We start from the raw sequence: 27,014 nt of genomic DNA on the forward strand, positions 1-27,014 counted from the left end.
CTTCTCTCCCTAAGAGATCCTATGTGATCGTCCCAGGCCTTCTTAAACTCATAGGCTTTATCTCCAGCACCTCCAATGGGAGGCTGTTCCATGCTTCTACCATCCTTTCTGTGAAGAGGTATTTCCTCAGATTACTTCCGATTCTGTTATCTTTCACCTTTATTCTATGTCCCCTCATTATACAATTTCCTTTCAATTGAAAGAGACCCGCCTCCTGTGCATTTATGCCATGGAGGTATTTAAACATCTGTCATATCTTCCCTCTCCTGCCTTTCTTCCAAATTATTCACATTGAGATCTTTAAGTCTGTCCCCACACACTTTATAACAAAAACCACTGACCATTTTTGTGGGATATATCCTTAGACCATAACAATTGGGTAGATGGCTGAGACAACTGGTTCTTAACTGCAGTCATATAGTAGATTACATTTTCTCAGGCTCCGATTCTCTTGTATTTCCACTTTGAAACTTGAAAGGAGTGAGGTTCACAGGAAATACTTCTTCACTGAGAAACTAATGAAATGACTTTGGCCACATGCCCTAGCTAACCACATAAAGGATAAGGACGTACCACTTGCTGCCAGTCAAATCTATATGGTTGAGAACTAGGAGATTATATTTAGTGTAGAGGGCAGAAATAAAGCTAAGGAAAGATGATGACCAGAACTAGACTAGCTTAGGAGAGACAATTGGATCAAGTATTCTTGATACGTAAACATTTATGAGGAAAGCAGGATCTGAGGGTAATACAGCAGTAAAACAACCTTGGTAACAGGGGCATAGCCAGAACTCGAGGTGGCAGGGGGCCAGAGCCCAAGATGGGTAGGCACATTTTGGTCGCCTCCCCGCCGCTGCCTCGCCACCCCCTTCCACCGCTGTACATCTTTCCTGGCGGGGGTCCTCAACCTCCACCAGTTAAAGCACCACCGCTGCAAATACCTTGGCTGGCGGGGGTCCCCAACCCCCGCCAGCAGAAAACTTCGTCCAAAGGTGGTTTCTGGCGCTGCCACCGCATTGTCTGCCCTGCTCTCTCTTCCCCTCAAATCCAGCACGCTCCTTTTAATGAAATTGAAACTGAACATGCTCAATTTCACTAAAAGGAGAGTGCCCGACATGAGGGACAGAGAGAGCAGGCCAGGCAATGCGGCGGTGCCGCCGCAGACCAGCACTGCACAAAGGTTTCAGCTGGCGGGGGTTGGGGACCCCCACCAGCCAACCAGGGGCCCAGAGCAAATTTGGTGAGGGGGGGGGGCAGGCCCCCATGGCTCCACCTAGCTACGCCACTACTTGGTAAAAAGGAGGCATCAACAACTATTTTGTTTTACCAGCATCTGTTAGGAAGTTATTACAGCAAACTTGAACTACATTAAAATATGATACCATGAAAATACCAACTAAAAAAACCCCAAAAATGATAAATCCAAAATATTTCTAATTATTATCTGCAGAAACCGATTGTGTAAAGGACTATACAAATATATAGCATTCTCATTTTATATTTATGATACAGGTGCTTTATTTAGCACAATCACTTTTCTTAAAATCTGTTTGTTTTTTTGTTTTTTGATTTTAGTTCCTGGTACTGTGCTTGCCAGGAAACTCAAAAATACTGTACAAAGCAGTTTACATTGCATCAAGACTCACAAATGGTCAGAATTCTTCACAGTGGTGGGAAAACAAAAGATTTTCCCTATGTTTTCCTTCAACAGAACATCCTTTCTTTTCTGGCATGCATTGTATGTATACCTGAAAGAATCCAGGCGGGACAGGACCCACTGGCATTCCATCTCCTGGGGGAATGTTTCCTAGCACCGGACTGGGGGCTGCCGCTGCTGCACTCTGTGCAAACAAAAACAGAAACAAGCCAGTGCCATTAAACTCTGTGCATAAAACGAGACATCGTGAAACATTCATGCCATTTCCTCACCCATTTTCTATAGATGCCACACATTACCATGAATCCATTTTACTGCTACAAATAGAGAGAATTTGCATTTTTTAAGTTGTGTTTTACACTTTGGCACAAACATTTGTGAAAATAAAAAGGACTTTCATGTCTTCATTCTGAATGTTGTCCTGAAAGTAGGAGTCACTGGAATATTTTAAATACTACATAAGAACTCGGGATTCTCCTCAACGCTTGCCTCACCCACATCCCACATCTCTCCCCTCCCCCAAACAAAACTAGGGCAAATAAGGAAAAAATCATCTTGATATTGTAAGTAGAAAGGGAAATATATTTAGAAGGTTATACTTTCCAATTCAAAAAAGTAATATTGTCTATATTTTCTAGGTTCCAAACAGAGATTTTTAAAAACACCCAAAAAACTCCTAATATCAGTCTGGTGATTTCTCACATACTTGTCCTCTATGGTCTTAGGATAGGCTAAGTCTTCCCATCTAGAAATATCAGATCACAACATTTGCCTCTTCCTCTAATTTCCTTTACTGAATAGGCAGTTCTAGAGCACACTAATGTCAGGGTGCCATGCTACCTTGCAGACAGGGCCGGTCTTAGCAAGTGCAGGGCCCTATGCAGACCAATTTGGTGGGGCCCCATCCTAGCCCCGCCCCCACCCCCGTCCCAGCACCACCCCATTGATTATTACATTTTTAGAACATTTTTTATTTATGAAATTTCAAATAAAGACAAATGAAGCTAAATTTGTACAGAAAAACTGATTGAAATAATAAGCACAATGCTATCATGAAAACCCCCCTCACCAGAAATTATTCAGTTCAAGTCCACTACAATTAGTAGTTCCAATTCTCATAACCCCGGGGGGTCAGAGGTGCGGACACACAATCTCTCCACTGCAAAACACTATTCACAAACTTGTGCAAAAACACACTCATAACCTTACCAAACCATAACAGCACTAAATCCAAGGACAGGACAAGTTACAACCTTATGCGTGGAAAGGCAGAACTGTAATTACACCAGGCTCTAAAATACCAATATACTACCTCGTGAAAAAAAGCAAAACAAAAAGGGCTGCAAATATACTACACACTAGCAGGATACTGCACCTTGATCACACATGAAAAACACATGACACAAAGTTACCTCAAGAAGTCAGACTCAGCATGCAGCAATACTAGAAAAATTGAAACTTACATGCAAAATACCACAGATGCACATTTCCAAAATCTGACATATTCCAATTAATAAATTCTGAATAAAATACTTTTTTCTACCTTTGTTGTCTGATCATTTAGTTTTTCTATTCGCTTTGGTCCCGGTATCTTCTGTTTTATGCAATGTCTTCTTTCCATTTGATATTTTTTCTCTCACCATGTCCACCATCCTCCTGTGTCCTTATGTGTTCTGTCTACCATCTGTAAATCCTCTCTCCTTGGGCCCTGTCCTCCCATCCATGTCCATCCTTGTTCCTCTCTCCCCTTCCCTCCTCCATCTGTCCAGCAATTCTCCTCCCTCCCCTCCATATCCAGCAATTAATCCTCTCTTCCTGGGCCCTTCCCAGTCCCATCCATATCCATCCATGCCCATCTGGCCCCGAACCCCTCCATTCATCCCTATCCAGCAATGCCACTCTCTCCCTGAGTCCTACCCTCCCATCCATCCATGCTCATCTGTCCCCTGCCCCCTCCATTCATCCCTATCCAGCAATTTCCCTCTCTCCCTGAGCCCTGCCCAGTCCCATCCATATCCATCCATGCCCATCTGGCCCCTGCCCCCTCCATTCATCCCTATCCAGCAATGCCCCTCTCTCCCTGAGCCCTACCCTCCCATCCATCCATGCCCATCTGTCCCCTGCCCCCTCCATTCATCCCTATCCAGCAATTCCTCTCTCTCCCTTCCATGAACCCTGCCCTCCCATCCATGCTCCTCTCTCCCCTGCCCTCCCACTCCCATGTCCCAACTGCTCGCCTGCCCTCTTCTCCCCTCCTAGATCCCTTTCCTTTTTTGTTTCTTTTAAATTTACCTCCGTCCAGCAGCACAGCGTCAGTGAAGGAGGCGGCGCTTCCGAGTCCCGACGTCTCTAGCCTTCCCTTCACTCAGGGGCCCGCCTTCTTCTGACGTCATTTACTTGACGTCAGAAGAAGGCGGAACACTGAGCAAAGGGAAGGGGGAAGGCTAGAGACGTCGGGACTCGGTAGCGCCGCCTCCTTCACTGACACTGCACTGCTGGAGAGAGGTAAATTTAAAAGGAAGGTAAATTTAAATAGCGCCGGGAATCGGGAGCGGAGGAGGCTGACTGAGGCGCGCCGCGCGGGGCCCCCTTAAGCGCGGGGCCCTATGCGGCCGCCTCTCCTTAAGACCGGCCCTGCTTGCAGAAACTACAGAGGCATTTCTTAGATCTTGTTCCCCTGCCTTGAGCCATTCAAAGTGAGGCCATTCATAGACTGGCCTGAAGTGATGCTGGTCACCACAGGCACATGCCTGGGACTTCTTTTGCTATGCACATTAGTTAGTTTTCCAAACAGAATTTCGGTGTAGCGTATCATTGAAGGATACTATTGAAACAGGACTTGTAGGGAATCCCAGTAGAGAGGTTTCAACCATGCTTAAAGTAAGATAGGTGTGCTTAATGAGACAACAGGATAAAGGGGGCTGAGGTGGGAGAAAGAACTAGGAAGCACAGAGAGAAAGATGGGAGATGAACAGTCTGCATAGGGGGTAGAGAAATCTATATGTTGACCTTACCAGTGGAAGGGGGGGGGGGGTGAAAACAAAGTTGGGGCAAGAAAGAGCTGGAGAGTGTGGAAGAAGTTGAAGGACTGGTCAGGCCTTATAATGGAAGAAATTCTGCACACAAAATAATTCTGTGCAGAAGTTTAAAATATTCAGCAACATTTTAGAAAGGATGCACAAGCCTAATTAAAGACATTCACTCTTCATCACAAGCCCCTCCCTGCTCTGAGAACTCCCCCACCCACCAGCATCAAGATACCTCTGCTCCATCATAAGAGCCTTCCCCCCACCTACACTGAGCTACCTCTGCTCCATCACAAGGACCCCCATCTCAGAACCAAGAAACTTCCATTCCATCACAAAGAACCCTCTCCTGCTAGCTCCAAGAAATCTTCGCTCCATCACAAGAAAACCCCACCCCTGAACAGCACAGAGATACCTCTGCTCCATTATAAAAACCTCCCCTTCCACCAGCACTGAGATACGTCCACTCCATCACACAGAACACCGCCCTCCCCAATCAGCACCAAGATTCTTTTGCTCCATCACAAGGAACCTCCCCCAACATCAGTGCTGAGACACCTCTGAACCAACCTCTCCTCCCCCTGAAGCGTAGACACCTAACATATGGGTACAAGCCCCACATGCTGTGGCCTTCCCTGGACTCCTCTCTCTCCCCGAGTCTCAATGCCTTCAAAAGTGGCACTTGGGCTGCATGTCTCCCACCCCTTGCACATAATCCCCGGGGCTTACTGGGGCTAGTAGATAGAGGGGTGGAAACAATGTCTACTCGCTCCCACCTCATGTCCTCCTGCCCATAAAAAAGTAATGGAGACCTCTAGCAGTAATACCACAATATTACCACTATGAGTCAGACTTCCATAATTGCCAAGGGTGGGGAGGAGTTCTTGTGTGGCACAGAGGTAACTCAGGGAAGAATACCATGTGTGGGAGCCTTCAATGCTGAGGAGGGGGTTCCAGAGCTATCTCGGTGCTGGCAGTGGGAGCTTGTGATTGAGAACAGGTGGCGACCTCGGCACTAGAGTGTGCTTTTTTTTGGGGGGGGGGGGGGGAAGAGTAGAAAGTATTGGCATCTCAGGACAGAAACAGGATTTGACACTGTCCCTAATATGTGTCTCAAAGCAAGTCTAAATTCCGATGTCTGGGTTTCACACTGCAGACGTTCATTCCCTATATGGAATAGGCAATGCATGTCTTGTTATTCCGCCTAGACAACTGCCTCTTCCTGCTCTCCCCATGCCACCTGGATGCACTTGGCTTCCCAACATCTGAAGGATCATATTTTAAAATGGCATTTTGCAATGTACTGGGCCTCTCCAGACATTTAAACACTGCCATTTAGACATTGGTAAGTATCTAAAATAATGGCCATTGTGTATAGAATTTTCTAAATTTTTACACAGGATTTTAGAGATTGTTGCACACAGCTCCCCAAGGAGCAATAAGAATTTTTGTCAAATAAGGCAGTATAGAAAACATGAATAAACCATAAACCAGGTTCATGTATGAAATTGAGAGTGTTTGCGTTCTCTGTGCAAGAAAAGTGTATTGTGAATACTTTCATAAGCTTGCCAGGAAAAAGGTTAAGTGGCATAAATGATTAAGAGGCCCTTTTACTAAATTGCAGTAAAAGGGGCCCTGCACTAGCAGAGGCAGACATTTTTGCCGCACGCCTGGGTGCCTTTTACCACAGCAAGTAAAAAAATGAAATGGCCGTGCGGTAAGTTCGCACTTGCCGCACAGCCATTTCGGAGGTGGGGTGGGTGAGTAGCTCTTACTGCCACCCATTGATGTGGCAGTAAGGGCTCCTGTGCTAACCCAGTGGAAATGGGGCACACTGGGGGTGCAATTACTGCTGGCACCCGTGTTGGGCTGGCAGTATTTCCAGGTTGCCACACAGCAACCTTTTAGTAAAACGGCTAAGATACCTAGGGGCCATTTTACTAAGCCACGTAAGCGTCTATGTGCACCCAATGTGGTCCTTGCGGTAATTCATTTTTGGTGTGTGTCCACTACACATGCCTGAAAAATATTTTTTATTTTCTGGTGCGCGTCAGCTACGTGCGCCAAGTGGCATTTGGAGTGCGTAGGTCATAACCGTCCAGTTACTATGTGAGGCTTTACCACTAGGTCAGTGGCTGGCGGTAAGGTCTCAGACCCAAAATGGACGCACGGCAATTTTCATTTTGCCACATGTCCATTTTCAGCAAAAATTTAAAAAAGGCATTTTTTGCAGGTACGCTGAAAAAAGATTCTGCATGCACCCAAAACACGCGTCTATACTACTGCAGGCCATTTTTCAGCGCACCTTAGTAAAAGGACCCCCTAGTAAAGCAAAATCACAAGCTAGAGCTGATCTTTGAGAATCATCTACTAAGAAACAGTACCAATGAACATTTATAATAAGCATCATTAAAACATATAAATGTATCTCCCAAGACAAACCCCAAAGTACAACCGTGATAAGCATTGGCATGTCTCTTCATCATTTTCTGCCCCAGGGCAAACGGCATTTCATAGTAAGATTATTTTTTCACTGCATGACAAAATTCATCAATGAAGATGCTGAACTGTTACAATAATTTTGTAATTCCATTGCAAAGAGAATTACAATCTCTCTGACTTCTTCCTCTTCTATCAAGCACAAATAAAATTAGTTCTCAGCTATACCTTAGCATTTGATCAGTCATTATTTATCCATCAATTGGTTCCACAGTTTTCAAGACTCGAGAAAAGCAATTGCAGTATGCCTTAACATAAAAGTATGCAATAAAAACAGAATCTATTTACTCTGGTGAAAAAGGTGAGGTTTTCTACAACTCCTGTATGACATCACCAGGAATCCAACATCACATAGGGGAATAGTTACTAAGGTGCAGTAAAAGTTGGATTTTTACCACACCTTGGTTTCCCATAGGAGTTATTTGACTACAGCAACACAGTACCACAGGTTAGTGAGTCTGACAGTACAGGAATATTGCAACATGTGATAAAACTCACAAGCTGCATCATTCTTCTTCCGAAGAGCATTTCTTAAAGGGACTGGTGCAGAAAATATAGAGGTGACTCCCTCTCCCCTCTCCAAAGATTCCCCCAAAGACTCCTTCCTTCCAGACCTACTTAAGTCTTCCCTGGTGGTCTAGCTAGGGTAGGAAGGGGAAGCAGAAGTCTCCAGTCACTGTTGCCCATGCCTGCACTATACTCTAATGCATTTTGAACCTGGTGCCGCCATGGGCAACAGCGATGAAGCGTCTTCTGAGGGGGACCTTTTTGAGAGGTGTGTCTTTCAGGGAGAGGTGGGAGAGGGGAAACACGCTTCAGCTTTGGCCACTTTAAGATGCCGCCTGGGAGCATTGGGCTGTGGTGTTCAGTGCAAGCAGAGTTATTTGATTTACATAATAATGATTGCTTTGCACACATTTGATTGCTTTGTATTGCAGTGATATAATGCATTTTATTGCAATTTAACTCATCTGAAGGGGCAAAATAATGTGTATTACTGCCTTAACACACCATAGTAATTATCCCCTTAATTCTATTTAAGATTTTTAAACTATGTGAATAATTACAAAAGCAGCAATTTCTTCCAATATTTCTAATAACTTAAAATCCAAGAGAGTTCAAAGTTACGTTTCTGAAAGTACTCTGATATTTCACCTTGCTTTGTGGATGGGGGTTAGGGAACATGAGAATAGCTATACTGGGTCATAATGGTCCATGCAGGTGCAGACATACACTTTACACTTAATTACTTTATTTTGTTATTGATTGTATTATGTTTTATCTTAGTGTACTGTTTATCAGAGATAAGAACATAACATAAGAACAGCCATACTACGTCAGACCAATGGTCCACTCTAGTTTGCAAAAAAAGATGCATTTCTTTTAAAAGCTTTCTATATACTCTGTCTTTTCACTGCTTTAAAAATGCAAACCGAACAAGTTTTTGTTACCCAGTACTGATTAAGGCCATTGCTGAACTAGGCCCTACTTATGTGTGGAAGTGGCAAAAATTTCTGGACATAGTCTGGGTGGTCCTTCAAAGTATATGTGTATTTTATAATGGCAAAATACTTTTCACTGCTGCTTTTGGCTCCTAGCCACTACTAATTTGCCTTGTTCCTTCTCACCCAGTACTTCCCTCTCCCTTAATTGTCTTGTCTGTCTGTATTATTTTAGATTGTAAGCTCTATTGAGCAGGGACTGTCTCTCTGTGTCAGATGTTCAGCGCTGCGTGCGTCTGGTAGCGCTATACAAATGCTAATAATAATAATAATTCTATAAAATCATTTTCTTGCATATAGGCCTCATAAAATACCAACCAAAATGTGTTTAAATGTCCTCATAGGAAAGTATAGATTATACAGCGGAATGCTATAAACCATTGTGATCTTATAAACTTAGGTTATATCTCAAAGTGTGGACAGTGCTAGTTGGTATGTACTTCAAGAAAGTTCTGTGCCCAAATTTCTGACTAGCACACAGCTTTACATGTGCAATTTATAGAATAAGGGCAGTTATGCACATAGCTTAATGATTTAGGGGCTCTTTTTCAAAACATTAAAACATCCAAAAAGGGGCACAAAGTGGCAGGAGGGCTTTTCCCCCCCCAAAACATCCAAATTGCTATTTTCAAAACCCATTTTTAAGACAGTTTTCTATGCAGTTAGTATGCAGTGCGTTCAAATAACAAGGGGGCGGGATTTGGGCGTTTTCTCAAAACGTGGCCCTTTTCTGCCATAATGGAACAAAGCAAAAATGTCTAGGGCTAAAAGTTAGACGTTGTGGTCTAGACATGTTTCAATCATGACTAATCACAAAGAAGTGCCCTAAATGACCAAATGACCACTGGAGAGATTAAGGCATGACCCCTCCCACCTCCCAAAGATGTGAAAGAAACAGTACATACCAGCCTCAGATGTTATGGCCAGTCCTATTACAGCAGCAAGCAGGTCCCTGGAGTAGCCTAGTAGTTGGTGCAGTGCACTGTAGAGAAGGGGACCTAGGCCCATATCCCACTCTAACTGTTACACTTGTGGTAGAAAGTGTAAGCCCGTCAAACCCCACCAAAAACCTACTGTACCCATATATAGGTGGCACCTGCGGCCATAAGGGTTAATGTAGTGGTGTACAGTTGGTACAGTATGTTTTGGTGGGTTTTGGAGGGCTCACCATGCAATATAAGGGGGGGGGGGGGGTAATGGTGGGGTGTACCTGGGACTTTTTATGTGAAATCCACTGCAGTGACCTGTAGGGTGCCCACTGCTCTGCTGGGATGTCTGTGTGTCCAATCTACTAAGAATGCTGCCACCTCCTACATCCCAATAGCTTGTTCTTGTGTGTTTTACCTTTGCACTTTTTTTTTCAAAAATGGTCCAAAAAGATAGATGCACTGAGCAGAAAAACACATAGCAAATGGCCATTTTCGAAACAAAAAGTTGGACATTTCTCTGGTTTGAAAATGACTCTGTTCGCTACTGGATTTTGGATGTTTTCTGCAAAATGTCCAAAATTGGATTTAGGTGTCACATTGAAAATGCCCCTCCACATTAGCCAATTGGCCTTAACATCCAATTATTGACTACAATTGGTCTTAACTGGCACTAATTGGCAGTTATGCACAGGGCTGGATTCAGTAAACGCGTACAAAATTTGGTGCCGAAAAAGGTTAGCGCTGAACAGTATTCTATAAAGAGAGCTCCAAGGTAGGTGCCCCTTATAGAACAGCGTGTAGCCCTGGGATCCACACTCAACATTGGGTGCGAGGATTTACACCAACTGAAAACAAGTTTAAATCACAGTGTGCAAGTTGGGCGTGGTTCCACAGTGTTCTATAGCACTCCATGCAGCTTAAGGGAATGCCCATGTTCTTCCCATTGTTACGTCCTCTTTGCAGATCCACGCAGAAACACTTAGGCACTATTCTTTAAATAGAAGCTTGTGGGGTCTCACGCAAATCTACCATTTCTCACGCAAATCTACATTTTTTGCCCTGTTTCGGCACCTTGCATCCATTAGAATGCTTTTCTACGCTGACAACTCATCATATATAGAATCTGGGGGATACTATCCTTAGCTGGTACTCTGTAAGTTGTGCACTATAATTTAATAGCGTGCAATTTCAAGGAGGGCATGAACCTGGGAGGGGCACGCGCATGTCAGGGCTAAATCTGGCAATTACACATACTAGCATTTACTTGCCTAACTGTTAGGCGCCAGCATTTAAGCCAGCCGTTGAGCACATAAATGCAGACATGTGGTTAGTGCAGTGGACTTTGATCCTGTGGAACTGAGTTATATTCCCACTGCAGCTCCTTGTGACTCTGGGCAAGTCACTTAACCCTCCATTGCCCCTGGTACAAAGTAAGTACCTGAATATAAGTAAACCGCTTTGAATGTAGTTGCAAAAACCTCAGAAAGGCGGTATATCAAGTCCCATTTCCATACACAACTGCCATTAAAGAATTTACATCTAGCTTGCATCATCCCAGCACCCAACTTTAGGCGATCTATAAAGAATTACCTGTAGGCGTACTCAGGGGTGGAGAGACAATTTACATATTTTAAAAAAATAAATTATGTATAGTGTTCGTACTTTCAGTCCACTGTTCCTTCTAAGCTGATCGGAGGTCCTCCATTTACAGTCCTGCCACTGGGTGGTGCTGTTTCACTATCACATTTTCAATAGTGAGGGGCAGGCAAACTCTGCAGGACTCTAGAGAACCTGCCTGTCTCTATCCATTGAAAACACAATATTGAAACACCACCCCTCACTGGCCACAATACAGTTGGAGGACTACCGCTCAGCCTAGAGGGAACAGTGATACAGTAGGCATGATTTCTGCACAATTTTGCTAGTATTTTATGAAGACACATAGGCCCTAAGGCCCAAATTCAGTAAATGGTACCCATAATTGGGTGCTGGAAAAAAATCGGCATATAGAGCAATTCTTTATATTCATTGTAGAATAGCACTTAGCTGAAACCTGGTGTAAATACTGGCGCCCAACTCTTAGCATTTGAGGCAGAAATGGCGGATTCTATAACTCCATGTGCAAAGTTTTGAAATGCACCTACCACACACACCTTTGAGCTGCGCCCTAGGGGATTTAGGTGCGCAGGGTATAAATAGAGTGCAGGAAGATGCGCACACAAATCTAAATAATGCCAAATAACTGCAATAATTAACATTAATTTATTGCTAGTTAATAGCTTGTTAGCCAATTAATTTACATGCATATCTTCAATCCATATGCAAATTTCAGTGCCCAAATTTGGGCACTATATATAAAATCTGGGGGTATATGTCTAAAAAATGGACAAAATTGCTGTCTTCCTGCCCTATTAACCTAGTGCTCTGTTATACAATTACCCTCACAGTGTGGAAAAACCCCTTGTAAACTGCTCATCTGACCTGGGGTTTGAAAGGATATTTGAAGTGAGAAGAATAGTGCTTACTTTGTAGATATGTAAAACTACACTGAAACATTTTGAGTATTGGAGTTCAGCTTTTAAACTGGTTCCCCTCAGGTGTCCATTTTTACAAAATCTTGTATGTGTGAGTGGAATCAATTATATGCATAATTAACAAAATTGCCACTTAAATATGTAAGTGGCACCTCTCTCATTTTTATGCCACTCGTAATCATTCTTCCGATGTGCATGTGGCCCACATGCATGTTTTGGTGGTGATATATGTATTTTATACAAAGCTCCGGGTTTTAGTCTCTTATAAAATACTTGGGTTCCTTGATTGCATGGACCTTAACATCTCTGTACCTACTTAGACTTCCTATACAAAATTATTTTCTAGACTTTTAACACTAATTGAGACGTCTCCTCCCATGCAGACTTTTATAACTTCCATATTGCCTAGAGGTTATACACAGCATCCAGTGACACGTAGGAATGTTATGGAAGAGGTCTGACAATGGAGCATCCACTTTTAACTTTACTTTTTCCTCTTTGTGCGTTTCTGTCCCTTCTCCCCTCATGCCCAAAAGACTGAATATTCTTATTCCCCCCTCCCAATTCAAGGACCAAGAATATGAGTCAATCATTAACCTTGGCCATACAGCATAATGCAACATATGACAATACCCGGCAGGTACATAATTATGGAAGGTGCTGTACAGAGTTATAGATAGTCATCAATAAATTAAGAAATATAATAACTGTATCCATCGTAAAGCCACAGGATATTGTGCTTGTGCTATCAACCATAAATCCCAAGCTAAAACTTATTCTCTTCACATTCCTCCAGCAAAGTGATTTAATAACTTTCAGCTATCTAAACACATTACACAAAACACCTACAAAGTTAATTGCATATTGATGCATTAACTGATGGAAAGGCAATATTTTTTTTTTGCACAGCAATACAGATGATGTCTTTAGTAATATGCTTTCAACAGTCTCCCAGAAAAAAAAACAGAATGTGTACAACCGCAATAAAATGTTAGATAACACAAAAACTTATCTACTACGTTTATTAACAAAGCCCCTATGTTAACAACATAGGGGCTTTATTAATAAAAAGGCATTTAGGACTAGATTCTATATATCACGCCTAAAAGTTTGGTGCCAAAATGAAATTCACCTAAGCGCAACCTATACAGCATGCCTTAATTTAGGCATACTTTATAGAATAAGTCTAAATTCCAATACACTATACAGAATACGCCGAGTGGCCATGACAGTGCCTAACTCTAGTGTTCTGGTTTTGTAAAGCACAGTCCCACAGAGGTGGCATCCTGGTTGGCATTGTCGTGTTTAATATTATGTCTATATAAACTGATTCTCATCTTTAGCATCTGGCTTGTTTCTCCAATAGAGCAACACTTTTTGCATTGAATGATATATACCACATTTGAAGATGAGCATGTGATTGAACCCCTTATGCTGAATGTTTGTCCCATGTGAGTGGCTGTGGGATCCTGTGAAATGTGTTGGCACAGTTTGCAGCTTGGAATATTGCAGGGATGTGTGCCATTCTTTCCTTTTTAAGCTTGTAGTGAGAGCTTGCTTTTCAATAATTTGTTTCATATTAGGTAGCTGTTGGAAAGCTAGCACTGGTGGGGCTGGGAATATCTCTTTCAGTAATTCATCCTCCTGGAGTAGTGACTGTAGATTTTTTATGATTTGCCTCAATTTTTCCAGCTCTGGATTGTATGTCACTACAAGGGGGATTCTCTCTGTGGCTTTCTTCGCTTTGTACTGTAATAGGTTTTCTCTGGGTATTTTAAGGTAAGACACAATATTCATGGAGATTATTTTGGGGTTGTAGCCTTTTTGTTTGAAGGATTCAGTCAGGATTTTGAGGTGTTTATCTCTGCCTCTTGGGTCAGAGCAGAAACAATGGTATCATGTCACTTGGCTGTGTATAATGGATATTTTTGTATGCGAAGGGTGGAAGCTGGAGTTGTGCAGGGTAGCTGAATCTGTTTGTAGGTTTCCTCTATACAGATGTTTGTATATAGCCATTGCTGATAGAAACTGTAGTGTCTAGAAAGTTGACTTTTTTGGGGGAGTAGTCAAATTTTGAATTTGATTGTAGGATGTTATGTATTAAAAGAACTGTGAAATTGTTCTAAATCATAAAAATGTCATCAATATACCGATTAGTATTTTTAGGGGTTTAAGTCTGATATGCGTTCAAAAATGTCTCTTCCAGTTCTGCCATGAAGAGGTTACAATATTGTGGTGCCATCCTGGTACCCCTATCAGTGCCCATGTTTTACAGATAGACATCATTGTTAAAGCAGAAATAGTTGTGAGAGAATGAATTTGATTAATTTTGTAATAGTTTCCGGTGAGTATTGGTGGTCCAGGCTGGATGTTTTTAGGAATTTATCACATGCAGATATGCCATCTGCATGGGGAATGTTGCTGTATAGTGATTCTACATCAATTGTGACCAGAAAAGCACCCGGTGGTAGCTGCTTGATGATTTTTAATTTGTTCAAAAAGTCTGTGGTGTCTTATGTGAAGCTGGTTGTCTCGTGCACAAAGGGTTTAAGATTCAGCTCCTCTAAGTCCAGATATTTCCTCTGTAAGCATGCCAATACCAGATATGATTGGTCTGCCAGGGTTTCCAGGTTTATGGATTTTAGGTAGCATGTAGAATGTGCCCACAGAAGGATAGTTTGGAATGAGTTTTTTTTTTTTTTTGATTTGGCTGTACATGCTTTGGAAGTGTTTTGATAAGATTTTTTAACTGTTTAGTATAATCCTGAGTGGGTACTTCAGTCGGTATGTGTTGTCTGAGAGCTCTCTGTGTCCTTTTTCAATATATTTTTATATGTCTATAATCACTACAGAGCCTCGGTTGTCTGCAGGTTTGTTGACAATATTGTGGTTATTTTGTAGGTTTGTTATGGTAGCTCTTTCTGGTAGAGAGAGGTTGTACAGAATTTTCTTTTGTTTGCTAGAAAGTTGTGTTTCACTCTATATCTGAAACTTTCTATGTAGTTGTCTAAACACCACAATGTCAACCAGGGTGCAACCTCTGCAGGACAGCACTTCACAAAACCAGAACACTGCATCAATGATTTTATGGTGAGAATACCAAAAGGAAAACCTCTGAAGTAAAAAATAATGAAATATTTTGACACCCACCAGCCAGGACTTAAAGATCTGAGTTTTCTATCCCATTAAAAATCATAAAATTATACTGCTTTGTCATTTATCACCCATCCATCTCTCTCTGTCTCTCACTCACCCAGCTCTCCCTGTTTCTCACCTAACCCACCCCAAACTCTTTCTTTGAGTCTATCATTGGAATTTTTTCGTGTTTCACTTATATATTCTGATGTTTGTCAACATTTGCTCATTTCTGGTCTGAAGAAAGTTTACCTTCAAAAGCTAATAAAAAAACATGTATTAAGTTAGTCCAATAAAAAAGGTGTCAACTTATCTTCTTTTTTTTTATTTCTATTTATTACCTTTAAAAGTGGAGTAACACGGTTACTACACCACTTTACTCAAGATAGAATGTAGAGATCGAATTGAGACATCCAGGCTGGGACATCTCAAATTCTGCTAGCATTTTAGAAAAAGATCTGCTGATATAAAACCATTTCTAAAATGCATGAAGGAATGGGTATGCATATGCTGGCAACTTGGGGCAGCAACACCCATTTTGAAACATCAACATGTACAATATGGATAGAGAGAACACAGCAGCATACATGGCCATGTGCCAGCACACACATTTGCATATTGGTATTTCACAACATACAAGTGTATACATACATATGTTACGTCTGCCATATTAGAAGTCTATACGTCTAAGCTTCCGTTTGGATACAGAAAGTGAAAGTGCCTTGGTGCTTTGTAGCTTTTACTATATGAGATGTGGGGACCCCTGACGCAGGTGCTAGTCACCGAAACACGGCCCGTGTCAGGTCTTTTTGTCAAGGCTCATTCATTAAAGAACTGTGTTCCATTTTTAAAGGCCCGTGGTGCTGTTTTTTTGTTTGGACTTTAGTTTGTACTTCGTTCCCTCTCTTTTGTTATATCCAGGACTAAAACTAAGACATTTTGAGCTAGACCTGTTTCTATAACAAGTAAGGCACAAAAAGGTGCCCTACATAACCAGATGACCACTGGAGGGACTCAGGGATGACCTCCCCTTATTCCCCCAGTGGTCACTAACCTCCTCCCACCCCCCAAAAATGTGAAGGAAAACATTACTTGCCAACTTCTGTGTCAACCTCAGATGTTATATTCAGGTCCATTAGAACAGCATGCAGGTCCCTGGAGTAGTCTAGTGGTGGGTGCAGTGTACTACAGACAGGTGGACCCAGGCTTCTACCTCCCCACCAGTTACACTTGTGGAGGAAACTGTGAGCCCTCCAAAACTCACCAGAAACCCACTGTACCCACATATAGGTGCCCCCTTCACCCGTAAGGGCTATGGTAGTGGTGTACAGTTGGGGGTAGTGGGTTTTGGGGGCTCAGCAGACAAGGTAAGGGAGCAATGGTCAGATGTGTACCTGGGAGAATTTTATGTAGTCCACTGCAGTGCCCCCTAGGGTGCCCTATTGCTTTCCTGGGATGTCAGGGGGACCAGTGTACTAAAAATGCTGGCTCCCCCTACGTCCCAATGGCTTGATTTTGTGCGCTTTGCACTTGGACTTTTTTTTTTTTTTTCAAAAATGGACCAAAAAATAAAACGTCCAAATCACAAAACCTTCTATTTTTGAAAACAAAAGAGAGACGATTTTCTTTTTTGAAAACGACCTTCTTTGCTATTCAGATTTAAGTCAGACGTAGACGTCATTTCGAAAATGCCCCTCTATTTGTAGTTTATTTGCTAATCTGTTACTCTCAGCTATTTCATCATACTGTTGAAATTCAAGCTCTGTATTTTTAATCTAAACTGTGCGCCACATTGAACTCGAGCTTGTTTTCAGGATAATGTGGGATATAAATGTCATAAATAAATACTGTAAATGTACAACCACATCACAAATAGGGCTTCTAAAAAATAAAAATAAAAACACTTAGGCACATACCACTGGCACTTAGTTGCACACTTACTCCACAGCATACATAAACCTGTTGGCACTAGTACTTTATAAAGGAAGATAGGCGCCTACTTTCCTTTATAGAATAAGCACGTACCAGGGGTCCTATATATAGGCACACAGTTATAGAATTACCCTATATCAGTGCTCACCAATATCTGTGGCCGCAACCCCAATTTGTGCACAGCTACAGAAGGTGCCTGCTCAGGTCACAACCCACAATATGGGAAACTGTGCCCTATACCCAGGATAGGCACACAATAGCTTTGTTCTGTGATTTAAATGAGCCTTTTAACAATTATTTGCACTTTAAGGCTCATATTTAAACGCAGATAAACAGGCGCTAGTGCAAACTTTCACGCTCACGCACATGTCTGTTTCTCACTATCAACGCTTAAAACTTGCACAGGCTTCCTTTTGCCCAAGGGGACAAAACCTGCACTTTAATGTGCCAATTTGACAAGAAATCTTCTCCTGAAAACCACTCCCGAGCTGACGGTAAGTTTTCAGCGTTAAAGCCAGCATTTGCTTCTGCGCTGCCAACTGCGCATTGGGAAGGAATACCAACTGACCTCATTAATTTGAATGCATTTAAATACAATTGCAGACATCTCTGCCACACACATTAATACTTGCGCTAGAGCCCTTTGTACATTTTACGAACATTAATATGCATGCTAGTCTGGAGCTAACTGCTTTTAACGCTGGCATTAGCTTTTAAGCATTGGCCCCTGTATTTGACTAGAGAAACCATAAGGACAAAACAGCAGTGTTTCCTCTTTCTAGACTAGAATGAGGGCATTATTCAAGAGGTACCCATTTTCCTTGCTCTCTTTCAGGTACTGATTCATATTTCTTTCCTTTCTTTACTAAGAAAATGAGAACATGTTTGGGTACAGTAAAGTCCCAGAAGTATTTATGCACTCCACAGAGAAACAAATTGTATTGCCAAAAGACTTAACGGCAGATGGCATATTATCTTTCAATAGCCTTTCACAGTGTTTTGATCCTCGGAGTATTTTCATGCTTTATTACCCTCAAGATAAATACAACCGTTCTCTGATCATGAACCACTGCTAGGTATCACTTGCTACTCCCTTTACATATCCCTAGTTAACAACAACATTGAATCATGCATTTGTTAATCTGAAGTGAAAAGCTGTACTGCGATGAACATAAAACATTCAAAAGACAATATTTAAAAGCCATAAACAAAGGCACAGGTAAAATAGCATGTTACCTGTAGAAATGGGCTTTCATAAAATTGCCTGATCAATATGCGAGTAAACATCTGCTCTGAATGAAAAAAATCACACATGCTTTTGCCCACCGTACAGCGAAGATACTTACCTGTAGCAGGTATTCTCCAAGAACAACAGGCTATATATTCTCACAATTGGGTAATTGGGTAATGTGGTGCCGCGGTGCCCCAGTCTGGAGCTTGTATCAAGCTTTTAAACATAGGCAGTCGGAGGCCCAACTGTTTGGGGAGGCTAAAGGGGGCGGGATTAGGAGTGGGGCTTGCATCCATAACTGACAACACACACAAAAAAAGTGAAAATAAAATAGTCACAAGTAATACCTTTTATTAAATGTATATTATGTCAAAGAATGTATGTATATGTGTCTAAGATATATATATACACAAACACTATATATATATATCTTAGACAACTTAAAGTGCATTAAAAAATGTTTATAGATGATGTCAGCCCCTCCATAGAGACCCTATGTTTTCAGTCTTTTCTTAAAATTTAGGCAACAAAGGTACATTGGGAGACTGAAAGCTGATCAAGATGGCGCCGAGGTCAGACGTGCTAAGCTGAGCTCTGGGGATTCTTTTTTCCTTTTATTTCTTGAACCAATAATGCCAAAGAGAAAGGGAAAGATTAGAGGAGCTTCCTCCTTACCCTCTATGATCCCTACTCTTCGTCAGTCACCGAATACAGCATATGCAACGCCAACTGCATCCAGGGGCGCTCCTTTGACCAGCACAGAGAGGAGTCCTGGTCAGGAAAGTGAGGTTTCACTTAGCCCGTGGAGTCCATGGCAGCAGGCTCTAGAAGCGATGAGAATGTCGGGAAGAACGCCCATTGAGATCTTGGAAGTTGGGGTCTGTGAATGAGCTAAGGAGGGCTCTTCTCATGTCATAGTGATACTTCAGGAGAGGGTTTCCCCCAAAAAATCTGAGCCTCTCAGTTACCTCTTCGAAAGTTGGGCTGAATTTGTCTGGACTAGAGTCAACACCTAGAAAGCTGATGGGGGGTGAAATGTGGTCTAGTCCTAAGATAGCCTTGCAACTGTTGGTGAGACCAGCAAAGGTAACATTGGAGTCCTTATGGTCGGCTATGGAATCCTTGCATAAGGTTTGTCTTACTTTTGTTTCCTATTCAAAGTCAAATGCCTCAATGATAGAAGCACTTCAATCTTGACTAACCCATCAGGAGACTAATATGAAAGATTATGAATTACCTCTATCCCAAGTAAAAGAGGTGGAATGCAAATTGTTACAAAATGCAGATGTAGTTCATCGTAAGTTGGAGAATTTAGAAAATGGAGCTAGATTATTGAACTTGAGAATATTAAACTTTCCTTCTGTTAAATTAAGCTCCGCACTGGATTTATTTCAAAAGTTTTTAAAAGAAGTTCTTCAATATCCTGAAAATGGGCTTCCTCCAACACAAAAACTTTATTATTTGCCTTCTTCATTTATTCGTGAAGCCAGATTGAAAGGTCAAATGGTGGCGGACTCATCTTCTGATAGCATGAACGTTTCAGCTCTTTTAGAGAGATCACGAGGTGGACTTTTGAGCCACCTTACTGGTCTCTCTTGTGTTTCTTCAAGATGAAGAAGCTTTGTTAAGACTTTACCTGAGACAATCTGCTCCAGTTTCTTTTATGGGAGAAAAGATTCAGATATTTCCGGATGTCTCCAGATGGACACAGGAAAGAAGGAAGAAATTTCTGTCTGTGCGACAGGAAGCTTTGAACTTGGATGCTAAATTTCAGTTAAGGTTTCCATGTAAATATGTATTACAGAAAATGTTACTTTTCATTTTTTTGAACCTTCACAACTTCGATCCTTTTGGATGCAAGAATTCCGAAAACTGACTTGTAGCGACTTTCGGACTTAATAGAGAATTATGATGCAGTTAACAGGACCTTTTCCACCTTATAATCGAAAGAGAAAAACGCCTATATTCCGACCTAAAACGGGAGATGGACGTCTTTCTCTCGTGGGTGCCCAAATCGGTATAATCGAAAGCCGATTTTGGGCGTCTTCAACTGCACTCCATCGTGGGAATGAATTAAATTGATGGGGGCATGTCAGAGGCGTGGTGAAGGCGGGACTGGGGCGTGGTTATCGGCCGAGCAGAGATGGGTGTTTTTAGGTGATAATCGAAAAAAACGCGTTTTTAGCACAATTTTGGGTCACTTTTTTTTACCCTTTTTTTTCATGAACAAGTCCCAAAAAAGTGCCCGAGCTGACCAGATGACCACTGGAGGGAATCGGAGATCACCTGCCATGACTCCCCCAGTGATCACTAACCCCCTCCCACCAAAAAAAACCCCACTTTACAAACTTTTTTTGCCAGCCTGTATGCCAGCCTCAAATTCCGTACCCACCTCCATGACAACAGAATGTGTTCTATCCTCTGACAGCCTTTCCCTGGTTCTGATGTGGCTCTCGGGTGAGTGTGACACCTTTTCTGTTAAGGGCACTGCAGAGTCACATCAGCAATGCATTGTGGTGGGTGTAGGGTATTGGGCTCCGTGATTCCTCTAGCTTCTGTTACATGCTCACAATGTTGGTAGTTGGTAGGTTCTACTCTCATGGTGCTTTTCCCTCTGCTTACTGGGTCAGAGTGTGCCCTGTTTTGTTTCCGGTAGTCCATGAGGTAGTGGCCATTTTTGTACGCCATTTTTAGATCCCTGTCATGTGTTAGCCACGTTACAGCACTTAGTTCTTACCTTGAATGTTGCTGAAAGAGGGCATTGTACACCATTTTCTGCCAGTTGGGACCTACTGCAAATCTCAGTACCTGGGAGACTCTTTGCCAGTGGGGCACAACCTCTGACCTGCAGTTAACTGTGAGTAAACGTGCTTATTCCAATAAAGGACGTTTTCGAAGACATTAGTCTTCAGGTGTCAACTGGTGTGCCAAGGTTATATAGCAGCAACAAGTCCTAGAGGCTTGCGTGTATGCAGGTCCCTGGAGCACTTTTAGTGGGTACCGCACTTCAGCCAGGTGGACCCAGGCCCATCCCCCCTACCTGTAACACTTGTGCTGGTAAATGGGAGCCCTCCAAAACCCACTGTACCCACATGTAGGTGCCCCCTTCACCCCTAAGAGCTATGGTAGTGTTGTACATTTATGGGTAGTGGGTTTTGGGGGAGGGGTGGGGGCTCAGCACCCGTGGTAAAGGACCTATGCATGTGGGAGCGTTGTCTGAAGTCCACTGCACTGACCTCTAGGGTGTCCAGTTGGTGTCCTGGCATGTCAGGGGTTCGAGTGTACTACGAATCCTGGCCCCTCCCACGATCAAATGGCTTGGATTGGGACTTTTTTGAGCTGGGTTTTTTTAGTTTCCATTATCGCAAAAAAAAAAAAAAACCGCCCAGCTCAGAAAGGACCAAATCCATGGGCATTTCGTCCGTTCAAACCGTATTTTCGAAACAAAAGATGGACACCCCTTTTTTCAAAAATACGGTCTGTCCCACTTCTTCACGTACCCGTTTTCGGACATAGACGCCCATGGAGATGGGCGTTTGCATTCGATTATGCTCCTCTTTGTGTGTTATATTTTTTCTTTATACCTCCTCTCAGGTATGGTGTATTAATCAGTCCCCCTCTCTAGTGGACTAAAAGCCTGTAAAGATCTTTGTAGAAGGGAAGGGAAATGGAAAATGGGACTTGATATACCGCCTTTCTGAGATTTTTGCAACTACATTCAAAGCAGTTTACATATATTCAGGTACTTATTTTGTACCAGGGGCAATGGAGGGTTAAGTGACTTGCCCAGAGTCACAAAGAGCTGCAGTGGGAATTGAACTCAGTTCCCCATGATCGAAGTCCACTGCACTAACCACTAGGCTACTCCTAAATATTTTGTTTCTTTGTAAATCATGGCACATTGCTTGACAAAGTCAACTTTGGTGAATTATTGTAAATTGTTCTAATAAATAAAATAAAATAAAAAAATTAGGCAACGATTCTATTTCCCAAATATTTGTAAGAAGCAGGTTCCTTAAAGCAGGTGCCAGTCAAAATAATGCACTCTTGTAAATGGAAATCCAGTAATAGGAGGAATGACCAGTCTATGCTGCAATATTGATCTCAGAGTTCTACTTAGGACGTAAGGAACAGTTAAGGATCCAAGATAAAGAGATATGTTAGCGTAAAATGTTTTGTGTTTTCAACAGCAGAGTTAAGTAATTTGCCCATGATCACAAGAAACTGCCATGGGGTTTGAACTAGGCACCCCTGGTTCTTAGCCCCAGCTCTAAACTTTCCTCCACATAATGACTTTCACACTGTAGCATAATGTTGTTTATAAGCATCCGATAGTCATATCTGATAAGCATTTATTAATATAACACAACCCATTTGGTAAACTGATTAATGAACAGGCTATAAAATGTATATGCTTGTACTGGGACTGCCATATTGTTATGTCATTGGCTTCCTGCTGCACTACTGGCTGTGGTACACTTTAGAAATCAATGGACACTTAGATAGAAATCAACCTAACAGCAATAGAATACAGTGTTTTCTTGCAATTGTGGAACACCTGCAGTTCATGATGTACAGGTAGATAATTCTTTCCAGGCCTGGTGTGCATCCTTAAAATTTAAATTTTCCACAATATGAATCAATAGAAAAGTCCATAAGCCATTATTAAGATGGACTTGGGAAAATCCACTGTTTATTTCTAGGATAAGTAGCATAAATCTGTTTTACTCTTTTGGGATTTTGCCAGGTACTTGTGACCTGGATTGGCCACTGCTAGAAACAGGATACTGGGCTTGATGGACCTTTGGTCTTTCCTAGTATGGCAACGCTAATGTTCTTACGTTATGTAGTATTCCTTCCTTCCTCAAACCCTAGCCACCACTCTCCCCTTCCACTCCAATACCCCATCAGTTTCCCTCTTCCCTCCTCTCACTCCAAAGTCACTTAACCCTCCATTGCCCCATGTAAGCCGCATTGAGCCTGCCATGAGTGGGAAAGCACGGGGTACAAATGTAATAAAAATAAATACCAGGAAGCTCTTCCTACTTCTTGGATTTCCAAAACCCAGCAAGCTTGCTTCCTCCCTCCCACCTGAGTAAGCACTCTCCTCTTGTTAGGCATGGGATGTCTAGATCTTTTGTTCATGCTGCACAGTTGATGGTGGTGCTCCAGCCCTTCCTCCATGCACTACCTTACCTTGTGAAAACAGTAACCCCAATTCTCCTGCTTCTGCTCATTCAGATAATGTTCTGTCATTTAATGGAAAATGTCCTTCCTGACAGTATGCCCTTCCTTCCTTTCTTTTATTATTGTGATCCTTTCATTCTTTTTAATTGTTGAAAAGGTACAAGAAAGCAGGGAAAGTGGCACTGGTGAGCCACCCAGTCTCTTCTACACAACAGGAAATCCTCTATGTGAGACATCAACCAATTATGCTTTGTTAATAGACCCAATGTATGTTATCTTCTGGTTTCCTACCTCTGAGGTTGTTGGCTCCAGTTCTGCCTCTCATCAGGAACCCAAGGAAGCACACTTTCTTTCCAGCTCTCTGTGAATATCTAAGTGTATTCATTTTCTCTCTTCACTGATATGAGCCCTGAACTGCATCTCCCTGGACACCAGACACAACCTTCCCTTCAGGAGTGTCACAGTCAGCAGCTGCATTGTGACATCATCACTGGCACAGGTATTTCCACATGGGTGATGAAGTTATGGTTAACCCTCCACTGCCAGGAATGGTGTAAACTGTGGGGCAAATCAATTTTTTGGAACGTTGCAGTAACATTTTCACAATTCAGTATTATAATATTCCTTTATGAGGACAATTTCCAGAATGATGCAGCCAGTTCACTAAGGAATTACCTAGTTGACGGCCTCAGTGAACGTGTTCCTCCATGTTTCACTAGACTGTTATACTTTCCAAAAGCAAAAAAAGGCCTATGGTGGAGGCAGGGATAAGCAGTAGGTCATAGAATCTGTTGTCTGCCACAGATTTAACTATGATGTATCATTGTGAGACAGTAAATCTGCTATTACCTCCTGTACAGAACCATTTCCTTGCACACATCTCTGGCCTTCAGTCTAACACCTTCTGGGTGCACTACAAGATAGAAAGACCTTACAGGGAGAGCAGGGGACCTTAGATTGGTACATTGGTGCATAGGTGGAGGCCAGGGACAGACTATTCGGGCAACCGGACAGTGCACGAGGGCCCAGAGGTTCTATAGGGCCCAGAAGCTTCACCTCCCCCATTGCTGCTGCCGCCACACACTAAAGCCCCCAAGCCTCAGTGGGCCATCCTTGGTCCTACCTTGAAGGGCCCTGGTGGTCTAGTGGCCTCTGCAGGGGCAAGAAAGAACAGCATTCTTTCCTGCCCACTGTCACTATTCTGCACGGTACAGTGCCGCCATGTTTTAAAAATGGCTGCCGAGTCTCCCTTGGTAGTCTTGTAAGACTGTCAACACCTGCGAGACTACCGCGGGAAGTCTCTGCACCCATTTTGAAAACATAGTGGCGCCAGGCAGAATAGCAACAGTGGGCAGGAAAGTTCATTCCTGCCCCTGAAGAAGCCACTAGACCACCAGGACCCTTCAAGGTAGGGCCAGGAAGATCCCACTGAGGCTCAGGGAACTGTAGTGTGCCGGAGAGGGGCAGCTGCTGTGATGATAGAGGAGCTGTAGTGTGTAGAGGGGGGCAGGGGGTGGCAGCAATGTGGCAGCAGCATGGGGTGGTGGGAAGCAGCCGGGGGGGGGGGGGCCCAATGACCTTTACTGCCCGGGAGCCCAGATCACTGTCAGTCTGCCCCTGGTGGGGACTTAGTAAGGTGAAGTGTTTGGAGCCTTAGTGGAGAGCAGCCAAGTGGGCTTCTTTACTTCATTGTAAGATGCTTAGGGGCTGCTTTATGTGGTAATAGGCAGGGTATAAATGATCTAAATAAATAAATAAATCTAACATAGTAACAGAGTAAATGATGGCAGATAAAGACCTATATTATCCATCCAAGTTCAAGCTTATTTGATATACTGCCCTTTAGTCGGCCATCAAGACAATTTACACATAAATAATAAAATGTAGATACACAGCTAGTGGCAATAGAAATAGTAATAGCAGGAGGAGAAAGTAAAGTAAAGATTGCAATTCAAATTCTTAGAGAACAGAAATAGGGAGGAAAACATTTTTTAAAAATCTGTATCTTGCTGGCTGAAAGCACCGGGAGCTGCTCTAACCCAATAATGAACAACTGAGAAATACGGTGAGAATCCTATGTATCAAAAGCTTTTTGAAAAAGATTTTTTTAAGGGGGGGATTAAATTGCTGGGGTGATTATATCAGGTGCAGACAGAATGGAAGGGCATTCCATAGGGTAGGACCAGTAATGTTAAATATATATACGTATATCCAGAAAAAATGTGGCAAAAAGAGGGAATCAAAAAGGGTATGGGTACTAGAATAAGGAGTTAGATAATGGGAAAGAAAGAGTGGTGGATTTTACGTACTAACGTCAGAATGTTATGGAAGATACAGAACTCGACTGGTAACCACTGCTCCGTCTTCAACAGTGGGGTGATGCAGTCAAACTTACATCCTTCAGTGATAAGTTTCACAGCAATATTCTGCATAAATGTTGTAACGAAGTTCTTGATGGCAAATTCCTTTAAAGAGTGAATTACAATAATCTGAATAACAACGAAAGCATGGATAGGGATACAAAGAACTTTAAGTTCCAGAAGGCTTTGCCCAACAAGTTGGCTTCGTGCAGGTTAAACCCTTCTATACCCTGTATAAAGTGTGAATATCATTTATTCTATCCTCTTTCTATATAGGGATCTGTAGGGATCCTATATATATATATATATATATCTATATATCTATATACATATATATCCCATGCATGTTTGACTTCTATCACTGCTTTTGTGTCTACCAAAAGGGTACTTCAGACACCCACCACTCCCTCTGTGAAAAAAAATCTCCTGATGTTATTCCTACCACTCTGCAAAATCAATTCATGTCATCATATAATTCTACCACATTCTACAGCATTTTATTTATTTATTTATTTGCTACATTTGTATCCCACATTTTCCCACCTATTTGTAGGCTCAATGTGGCTTACATCGTGCCACAGAGCTGTTTGCAGGCTCCGGAGTAAACAAATACAAGGTGATGTTGTGGTAGGATAAGGTTCATGTGGTAGGACCACATAAAGGAATCGTACAACAGGAGAGTTGTGTAATGACCATTACGAACTTTATTGTTGTTGTGTCGCAGAGAACAGGCATTTATGTTGGGTCGGTAGGGTATGCCTTTTTAAACAGGTGGGTTTTAAGTGTTTTTCTGAAGTGTAAGTGGTCGTATGTAGTTGTCAAGTCTTTTGGTAGTGCATTCCACAGTTGTGCGCTGATGTAGGAAAAACTGGATGCGTAAGTTGATTTGTATTTGAATCCTTTAAAGCTTGGGTAGAGGAGATTTAGGTACGTTCATGTAGATTCGGATGTGTTTCTAGTTGGTAGGTTGATCAAGTCTGTCATGTACCCTGGTGCTTCACCGTAGATAATTTTGTGAACCA

At 42.4% G+C, this 27,014-nt stretch overlaps 1 protein-coding gene across 1 annotated transcript in view; it reads right to left on the reverse strand.

Moving 5' to 3' along the window:
• Positions 1-27,014, reverse strand: part of SSBP2 (single stranded DNA binding protein 2) — a 665,549-nt gene that overhangs the window by 229,144 nt on the left and 409,391 nt on the right. The window contains exon 5 of the mRNA XM_030193336.1: positions 1,749-1,841. Coding sequence (XP_030049196.1) covers positions 1,749-1,841 — 93 coding nt within the window. The remainder of the gene's footprint in view (positions 1-1,748; positions 1,842-27,014) is intronic.

This window comes from Microcaecilia unicolor, chromosome 2 (assembly GCF_901765095.1).
Source record: "Microcaecilia unicolor chromosome 2, aMicUni1.1, whole genome shotgun sequence".
NCBI lineage: Eukaryota > Metazoa > Chordata > Amphibia > Gymnophiona > Siphonopidae > Microcaecilia > Microcaecilia unicolor.